The sequence below is a fragment of the Colobus angolensis genome, unplaced genomic scaffold (assembly GCF_000951035.1).
Source record: "Colobus angolensis palliatus isolate OR3802 unplaced genomic scaffold, Cang.pa_1.0 Scaffold154, whole genome shotgun sequence".
Taxonomy (NCBI): domain Eukaryota; kingdom Metazoa; phylum Chordata; class Mammalia; order Primates; family Cercopithecidae; genus Colobus; species Colobus angolensis.
This window is the reverse complement of record NW_012114644.1, coordinates 5,013,941-5,023,709: the sequence shown is the minus strand read 5'-3', so window position 1 is coordinate 5,023,709 and position 9,769 is coordinate 5,013,941. Positions and strand designations below refer to the sequence as shown.

At 58.6% G+C, this 9,769-nt stretch overlaps 1 protein-coding gene across 1 annotated transcript in view; it reads left to right on the top strand.

Annotated features, from left to right (window-relative positions):
* LOC105507850 (glycogen synthase kinase-3 alpha-like) overlaps positions 1-9,769 on the top strand; it is a 25,137-nt gene that overhangs the window by 1,296 nt on the left and 14,072 nt on the right. The window contains exons 2-4 of the mRNA XM_011936550.1: positions 3,225-3,459; positions 3,848-3,963; positions 4,052-4,571. Of these exons, the coding sequence (XP_011791940.1) occupies positions 3,225-3,459; positions 3,848-3,963; positions 4,052-4,571 (871 nt within the window). The remainder of the gene's footprint in view (positions 1-3,224; positions 3,460-3,847; positions 3,964-4,051; positions 4,572-9,769) is intronic.

Genomic DNA, 9,769 nt, shown 5'->3' with positions numbered 1-9,769 from the left:
TCCCATCCCCATCCCCCTGCTCGGCGGGTGGGGGCGGCTTAATCTTAAAGGGCTCGGAGCTGGGCTCCGGCGCCAGAGGATTGGGACCGGGACCGAGGAGGGGCCCTGGGGGTGGGGCCGGGGTGCAGAGTGCGGTAGGGTCAGTCACGTGCGTCCCACACACTCCCCCGGCTTCCACTAGCTCCCGGGCCGCTGGGCCCTGGGGGCAGCAGGAGCCTCCCCTCGCCCGAGAAGGAGGCCGAGGCGCCCAGACAACCTCCCCTCATCTCTTTCTGCTACCGGCCTTGGCCTGATAGGACCCGCAGGTCGCTTCCCCAACCCTGTCTGGGGGCCGAACAGTGTGTGGGTTCTCCAGCTGGGGGAGGGGAGGGGCGGGAGGCCTGGAATGGCCTCTGATCGGTGCATCTTTCCTGTCTGCCTCCTAGCCTGCCGCTCCGCACCCCTCCATCCAATCCTCCATCCCGGCCCCTCTCTCCTCTGCCGTGGCTGTTTCCCACTTCCTGTTTTCTTCCCGGCTCTGGCGCCATAGAGGACTGCCTGGAGTGGGGGAGGTGGTGGGGCCCCCGAGGAGGACGGCGTGTTCTTCCTCTACCACCACTCCTCCCTTCCGACCCCCTTAAAAAAAGTTTGGGCCGTCACGTGAGGTTGGGGGGTGCCCGGGAGTTTCGTCCCCCCAGGTTTTCATAGTCTGTCTGGGAGAATCCCTACCCTACCTCTGTAGGACCCAGGTGTGCTTCTGGGACCTAGCCATCCCAGCCCTTGCTGTCTGTCTGCTGCCACTTCTGCACCCTGTCTCGCAGTTTCCTGAACCCCTCTCTCCATGTGCCAGCTCTCTCCCTGCCTCACTGGCCCCCATGTTCCCGAGGTCCCGCACCCCCAAGCTTCCTCCATGCAGGTCTGGTGTTTCCCTGTTTTAAGCACGTGGACGCATACACAGCACACTCACACATGCTCCCCTTGCCCGTGCCTGGCTCCTGGCTCCAAGGCCTGGGGAACAGAGCCCCATTGAGACACCCTGACGTCACCCCCTCTTCATTCTCCCCACCACAGCCGGGAACAGGCCCTCATGTATGCTGTGTCCGATGAGGAAAGCCGTCGTTGGGGTGGGCTTGGGAGTGGGGACGGGTCCCTGCCAGAAGTGGGAGCCAGGGTCCAGGCCCTGGAGGAGGGGTTGCTCAGGGAAGGGGTTTAACAAGGGGGCCTGGGGCAGCTCCCAGAATGCGGCTTGAGGCCTTTCCAGAGCCCCCCCACCTCCTTTCCGAGTTCCCTTTGTGTTGCGTGTAGTCTCTTTCACTCCCTCTCTTCTGCAAAGTTTATTTTTAGCCTCCTGCTCCCCCGCTCCCAGGACTGTCGCTGCACACACGTTGCCTGGTTACCGGGACACGGAGGCTGGGGCGGGTGGGCTGGGAAGGGTGGCTTTAATTTTGGGGGGAGGGTGGAAGTCAGTACATCCCCCACCCCCAGATTGATGTCTCAGGGGCTTCAGCCCCCCTTCTGGGTCTAGAGCCAAATTGGGGCTGAGGTGGAAGTAGCATGGAGCTTCGTGCCCTGAGAAGGACCGGGAGCTTTTTGGAGGGGATGTGAGGGTCCATGAAGCTGGTGGCTTGGTCACCTGGGTTCCAGAGGATCCTGGGCCTTGCAGGAGACCTTGTGATCTGGACTCTCTAGAAGGGTGAGGATAATGGGGTGAACACCTAGATTCCCAAGAGAGCGATGGGGCTCTGGGGTCCCTGGAAGGGGTTATCAAAGGCTGTCACTTTTAAATGGAACTGGGGCTGTTGGTACTGGTGTGTGAACAGCTGGAGGTCATATCCCTGGCACCCTGAGGGGCTGTTCGAAGGCTGGGATATATCCGAATGGGGCAGGGACTTCAGGGATTATGTGGTACTGCAGCCCAGTCTGGGCAGGAGTTGGGGGCCTGGGTCCCTGTGAGGGACAGTGAGCTCTGGATTTGGAGGGGATGGTCCCTGTGGGAGCAGGAACTACTGATTCCCTGGGTTCCCAAGGGGAAGGATCCCTTGTTGGATTCCAGACTTGGGTGGAGTCTTTGAGGGTGGATGTGTTGCCCGGAGGTCTTGTTGGTACCTGCTTGAGCTGGGGCCAAGGGAGGCGGATTGACCCCTGCAGCCTGACTGGATTTGGGAGCCGCCCATCTCTAGCCAGCCACCTTGGCCTTCTCTCTCTAGTGGCACCAGGGCCCCTGCCCTGCCTCCCCCGTCCTTCCCTTCCTTCCCTTTCCCTCCTCCCACCCCTCCATTACCGGCTGCCTGGTGCTGAATTATTGATGGCCCCTGATTACCCGGGGGTTTGGGAAATGACAACAACCGCAGCCCCCCCACTCCCCACCCCAGGCTGCCCACCCCCTCCAGAGACCAGCCAGCCCACCACCAACCTCTACCCAAGGTTAATGCTGGGGGCGGGCAGGCAGGTGGGCAGGGAAGGAGCTGAGGATGAGAAGGCAGAAGTGGGAAGAGGGTGACAGCTCCAGGGTGCCTGCTCAAGCTCCAGGCCTGGGCTGGGCCCTCCATCCAGGTGGGGCCTGGATGCCTGGGTCTGGGGAGGGCAGTGTAGCTCAGAGGGTCCAGGGCTTGGGGGCGCCTCTCAGACAGTCTGGGTTTCACTCTCCAGGGAAGACAGAAGCCTCTGTGTGTGCAAGCGCTGACCTCATCGGCAACCAGTCACCCCACCCCTCCTGGTCCTTTTAAGAAAAAAAAAAAAAAATCTTCCTCTCAGGTCCTGGGGTGGGAGTAGGGGCTCTGTTGGGTCTTTGGAGGAGACAGGGCATGTTCCTAAGGAGGAGATCTGATTAGCTGGGGTGGTGTAACTGGCTGTGAATGGGAGTGGGGGTAAGCTGGGGGGCTGTACCCCAACCCGGCTGGCCACGTGTGCCCCTTCCTGCCCCTCCCCCACTGGCAGCCCTGCCCGCCAGCCTGGCTTGGTGCCTGGCCCCCTGGCACTGGCCCCGGGACCCACCGCCGACGGTTTCCTGTTTCTCCCGGTGTCGCTGGAGCAGGCTCCAGCTTCCCCTCCCCCCAGCTCCTGTCTAGCCCCTCACATACAGACAGACAGACAGACACACACTGTCTTCTCTTAAATCAGGTCTTAACTGAGGTGAGACAGATTTCCCCATGTTGAAGGCAGAGCAGAGGTGGACCCTGGGATGGGACCCAGAGCCCTGGACTTGGCATCCTGACCCCAGGCCACTCCCTGCCTCCTGTCCCCAGGGTTTGCCTTCCCGGATTGGGCCTACAAGCCAGAGTCGTCCCCTGGCTCGAGGCAGATCCAGCTGTGGCACTTTATCCTGGAGCTGCTACGGAAGGAGGAGTACCAGGGCGTCATCGCCTGGCAGGGGGACTACGGGGAATTCGTCATCAAAGACCCTGATGAGGTGGCCCGGCTGTGGGGCGTCCGCAAGTGCAAGCCCCAGATGAATTACGACAAGCTGAGCCGGGCCCTGCGGTGAGGACGGGCTGGGGACCCCTGAGCACATGTGGACTGCCCCCACCCGTTGCACAGCCCCTTGCCTGTGGGAACAAGCATTGGGTCTGACCCCTGGCTTTGCCAAATCCTAGCTGTGTGACCTTGGGCTACTCCCAGCCCTTCCCTGAGCCCCTTGGTAACACAGAAGTATCTTGAGGAGAGAATACAGTCACCAGTGGATCCTCTAGTCTTGCCTTACATGTGAGGAGAGAGCTGGTACCCACTCTCTGGGCACTTGATTTGTCTTCTGTGGCCCACGTTCCTCAGTTGGCCTTTGGGAGCCACACCTTAAGTGCGTGTTAAGGTATGGAGTCTAGACCTGGATCCCATGTACCTGACCCTCCCAATGGCATTTCTGTACCCACAGCTATTACTATAACAAGCGCATTCTGCACAAGACTAAGGGGAAACGGTTCACCTACAAGTTCAATTTCAACAAACTGGTGCTGGTCAATTACCCTTTCATTGATGTGGGGTTGGCTGGTGAGTACTGGGGATGGTTGGTGTGGAGGGGGTCTGCGTGCCCCTTCAGGCTAGGCCAGGGGCCTTGACACTATCTCCCTTCCGCCAGGGGGTGCGGTGCCCCAGAGTGCCCCGCCAGTGCCGTCGGGTGGTAGCCACTTCCGCTTCCCTCCCTCGACGCCCTCCGAGGTGCTGTCCCCCACCGAGGACCCCCGCTCACCACCGGCCTGCTCTTCATCCTCATCCTCCCTCTTTTCTGCTGTGGTGGCCCGCCGCCTGGGCCGAGGTTCAGTCAGTGACTGTAGTGATGGCACATCAGAGCTGGAGGAACCGCTGGGAGAGGATCCCCGGGCCCGACCACCTGGCCCTCCAGATCTGGGTGCCTTCCGAGGGCCCCCGCTGGCCCGTCTGCCCCATGACCCTGGTGTCTTCCGTGTCTATCCCCGGCCTCGGGGTGGCCCTGAACCCCTCAGCCCCTTCCCTGTGTCGCCTCTGGCTGGGCCTGGATCCCTGCTGCCCCCTCAGCTCTCCCCGGCTCTGCCCATGACGCCCACCCATCTGGCCTACACTCCCTCGCCCACGCTGAGCCCGATGTACCCCAGTGGTGGCGGGGGGCCCAGCGGCTCAGGGGGAGGCTCCCACTTCTCCTTCAGCCCCGAGGACATGAAACGGTACCTGCAGGCCCACACCCAAAGCGTCTACAACTACCACCTCAGCCCCCGCGCCTTCCTGCACTACCCCGGGCTGGTGGTGCCCCAGCCCCAGCGCCCTGACAAGTGCCCGCTGCCGCCCATGGCACCCGAGACCCCACCAGTCCCCTCCTCGGCCTCGTCATCCTCTTCTTCTTCTTCCTCCCCATTCAAGTTTAAGCTCCAGCCGCCCCCACTTGGACGCCGGCAGCGGGCAGCTGGGGAGAAGGCCCCAGCTGGTGCTGACCAGAGTGGTGGCAGCACAGGCGGGCTGGCCGAGGGGGCAGGGGCGCTAGCCCCACCGCCCCCGCCACCACAGATCAAGGTGGAGCCCATCTCAGAAGGCGAGTCAGAGGAGGTGGAGGTGACTGACATCAGTGATGAGGATGAGGAAGACGGGGAGGTGTTCAAGACACCCCGTGCCCCACCTGCACCCCCCAAGCCTGAGCCCGGCGAGGCACCCGGGGCATCCCAGTGCATGCCCCTCAAGCTACGCTTTAAGCGGCGCTGGAGTGAAGACTGTCGCCTGGAAGGGGGTGGGGGCCCCGCTGGGGGCTTTGAGGATGAGGGTGAGGACAAGAAGGTGCGTGGGGAGGGGCCTGGGGAGGCCGGGGGGCCCCTCACCCCAAGGCGGGTGAGCTCTGACCTCCAGCATGCCACGGCCCAGCTCTCCCTGGAGCACCGAGACTCCTGAGGGCTGTGGGCAGGGGACCCGTGTGCCCCCCACCCCCCATGCTTCTTTTGCTGCCTTAAGCCCCCTGTGCCCTGGAGGTGAGGGCAGCTTTCTTGTCTCTTCCCTGCCTCCTCCCTTTCCCCTCCCCACATTTTGTATAAAACTTAAATTTCTTTTTTTTAAATGGTGGGGGTGGGTGGGTGCCCAGGGCTAGGGGCTGTTCCCTGTCTCTGTGGGTTTCTAAGCTCTGGGCAAAGTGGTGGTAGCGGGGAGGGAGGGGGAAGTTAAGGGGGCCACCTCCATTCTGGGGAATTTATATTTGAATTGAGGCTTTGGCCTTAACACCCAGGAACTTTTTTATTACAATCGCTTAGGAAGTAAAGCCTTGTCTCCCTCCCTGTTCTCTGCCTCTTGTACCCCTCTGACCCACCCACTCTGCCCCACTCCCAGCCCTTCTCAGCCCCAGCCCTGCCTGCCCTGCCCCTCCAGGGGGCCATGAGTGCCTAGGTTTCTCATACCCCACAAGGTCACAGCAGGGGAGGGAGGGACAATTTTATAATGAACCAAAAATTCCATGTGTTGGGGGGTGGGGGGCGGAGGAGGGTGAGGGGTGCCGCCCATGGGCCACAGATCTCTACAAGTGCCTGCTATCCCTCTCCCACTCCCCACCCCAGCACCGGTCCAACCCCTTCACCCCCAGCTGCTCCTAGGACTGGCCCATGGGCAGGCGGGTGGGGGGATGGGAAGGGGGTACCCTGAAACCAAACTGGAAGCCTCCTCTGCCTCCCAGCTGGGGCCTCTGGAGTGGGGTGGGGGGCTGTGGTCAAGCCTTATTCTGTATTGGGGACTGAGGGTGGGGGTAGTAGAGGGGCCGCTGGAGAATGTATTCAAAACAATAAAACTTTGGACCTTTGGATGCGGTGATCAATGTCCTAGGTGCTGGGTGCAGCCCCCTGAGGGCCACAGCTTTTGTTTGATTCTGAAGGAGGGGCCCCAGCCTGGCTGCAAGTGGGTCTGTGGCCAGATTGGTGTAGAGGGCCTAACCCTAATCAGAATGGCCCAAATCCAGGCCTGGGAAACCGTGTCTTGACCTCAGAGGCACTTAAGTCCTAGAGTTTGATGATAGTGGTCTCGGGCATGCACGGGCTTCATCTGACTGCCCCTCTGTTCCATGGGGACCTTGTCCTTGAAAGCTCTTCCCACTGTTTTTCACCACAATCCCACTGCCCTTGCTCTTCTGATTGCCTGGATGCCTTCCCACTTGTGGCTGTGAATTCTTTCCACACCCCAGGTCCCCAGCGAAGACCAGGAGCTCCCTTTTGCACTGCCCCTCACACCCTGCCCACACCCCTCTCTTGTTGCTCTGAGTTCAGCTGGGAGTCCTTTGGAGAACAGAACAGCCTGCAAGTTACCTTGCAAGGTAACTTGGTGATCTGGTCCAGCCATGGGAACACCTCCAGCCAGCACACAGCCAAGGGACGGGCTCACTAGTCATTGATGCTGTTGACCTACTGTGTGTCCAGTACTTACGAGCTACAATGTTGTAGCTCTTTCATTATCCAGTAAGGTAGGGGCAACCAGTGCTGCTAAGTGACTTGCCCAGGGCCCTGTGGCTGAGCCAGGACTTCAAAGCCCACGTTCTTTCAACAACTGAGTTTTCCTTCCTAACACCAAGATAGTTGGATCCAGATCAGGCTTTCAGGATCAGAGGATTTGAGATGAGCTCATAAAGCTAGAAGCTGAGATTGGAGAGCTCCAATCAGGGATGAAAGAATTAGGAGGAATAATCCAGGCTGGAAGTGCCTTTAGAGACAAGTCCTGTCTCTTGCAGGTGAGGTGCCTGAGGCCCAGAAAGGGGAAGGGGCCTCCCCAAGGCCACACAGCTGCTAAGAGATGGAGTGGCAATTGAGGGCTTGTTGGATTGGCTTCACCATGAAACTCCACCCTGTGCAACCCTGAGGGGGAAGGAACATTGACTGGCAACTGCTACCCACTCGCACCTCATTTCATGCCAGCCAGGGTGGGTGGTCCCAGATGATGTCGGTTGGCAGGGAAGAGAGGATCCAGGGCTAGGATACTGGCAGGAAACCGAGGCTCCCAAGGCGGCCTGCGGGAAACTGCTCCCTCTCCTGGGTGATGTAAGTCATTCCCTGGGGTGGGGGCCACTGGGCTATTTCTGGAAGCCGGGATGAGACATGTCTCCTGGCAACATAGTTGCAGCTGAGTTGGTGGTGGGGTGATGGAGATGGGGATGTTGTCTCTCGGGAGGAGAGGACCCTAACTACTGGCCTCAGCCTCTAAGCCCAGTGCCTTCAAAGCACCTCTAACCACATCTAATATGGAATCATCAGTGCTCAGCTCAGCTCAGCTCCCTAACTGCTGTCCAGGTCAGACCACAGCCCTACCAGACTAGTTGCCCCAGATTCTGGCTGTGTAGGATGTCACAGGTGGCATTTGGCCTTAAACTCCAGTGGCTCTCTAACCTTTAATCGCCCACCTAAATCTATTAGCTGGCTTGAAATGTTCCTGCAAGAAGACACCCTTGGTCCCATCCATATCCTCTGAGATCCTTGCTTCCAAGTAGAATGCCCTTTACAGATGCTCTCAAGGCACTTCACATATTAATTAATCTCATCAGAGACCTCCCCACTTTGTACCTGTAGCCCTAGTACCTCCACAGACTCTCAAATTCCCTTACTGATGCTTCTCAACCATCCCTCACCCCTTCAGGTCGCTCAGAGATCCCCTTGGTCACCAGTAATTTCTGTCTCCCATAGACCTTTTTTTCCTTTCCCGAAACAGTCTCACTCTGTTGCTCAGGGTGGAGTGCAGTGGTGCAATCTCAGCGCACTGCAACCTCAGCCACACGGGTTCAAGTGATTCTCGTGCCTCAGCTTCCCGAATAGCTGGGATTACAGGCGTGCGCCACCACGCCCAGCTAATTTGTTTGTGTTTTTAGTAGAGATGGGGTTTCCTCCATGTTGGCCAGGCGGGTCTCGAACCTCTGACTGACCTCAAGTGATCCGCCACCTTGACCTCACAAAGTGCTAGGATTACAGGCGTAAGCCACCGCACCCAGCCATCCATAGAACTTCTAGCAGACACCCTAAGTCCCCTCAGGCTTCTCCACTGGTCCCCAGTAAATTACCCTCAGGTCATTAAGCTCATCAAAGATCCCTTCACCGCTCCACGGACTCCTCTTAGCCCTTCTAGACACCAGGCCTCTCTCAGACGTTTACAACCCTTCCTAACATCCCTCTGTGAACATTCTCACCCTCTACAAACATCCGGATAGATTTCAGACCGTCACCCTCAAACTCCCACGGACCCCAGTCCCCTCGTGGCGGTTGCCCACACGCAGCGGCACATGTCCCACGGGTTCTGAAGGTTAAGTAACCCACTCTATTCCGCCCCATGTCGCCGACCTTTTGAGCCGTCTTGGTCCGGTGTTGGAATCCCTAGGTCAAGGGGCTTGACTCAAATTTTTACTTTTTGACTCAGAGCTGCCATCAGAGGGCAGCAGGCACCGTTTGGCTAGGAAACTACAACTCCCAGAAACGCCCGCGCCGAGCTGCGCGTGGTGCAGCTGTCTGCTAAGTGAAGGGAACGGAAGTGTGTCCGCACTTTGCCTTCTGGGTAATGTAGTCTCCACAGGCTTTGGCGCTATCATCACCTGCGGTTGTGTCCGCGGGGAATTGCAGTCAGTAACAAACTTGAGTGGACAGGACTTGCTTCTGGTTTCAGAAAGGACAGGACAGTTAGTATAAACAAGCTCGGGTTAACATGAAGTCCAGAGACTCCATTTCCCACCATTCCAGGAGGCAGGAGGGGCTAAGAAAGCTTTCATTCTACTTCTAAGCGTTTCCGGGGGAGGAAGAGACGACCACATACACAGGAACTGTTTCCCAGCGCCCTTTGGGGGCTACTCTCTTTCGGGTATTAATCGATAAATAGGACGACTCACTGAGTACACAAAACCTGAGGCTACTCTTTGCAGCTGGCCTCCTTATTTTTGGCTTTCCGGGATCCTGTAATTTAGGAAGCGGAGGACGCAAAACACAGAGTGGGAGGCCCCGTGCCGTGGCTCAAGCCTGATATACCAGCACGTTGGAAGCTGAGGTAGAATCGCTTGAGCCCTGGAATTGGAGACCAGCCTGGGCAACATGGCGAAGCCCTCCACCCTACCCCCACCCCCCAAAATAAACCAAACCAAACCAAATTAGCAGGGCGTGATGGTGCACGCCTGTAGTCCCACCTACATGGGAGGCTTAGGTGAAGGGATTGCTTGAGCCTGGGAATTGGAGGCTGCAGTGACCTATGATTGCGCCACTGCCCTCCAGCCTGGGCGACAGAGCGAGACTCTGTCTCAAATAGAGCAAAATCTGAAAACTGAATGGGGGTTCAAGACATAATTTTTTTTTTTTTTTTTTTGACATATCCAAAGAGCGGGAGACTCTAGTAATGT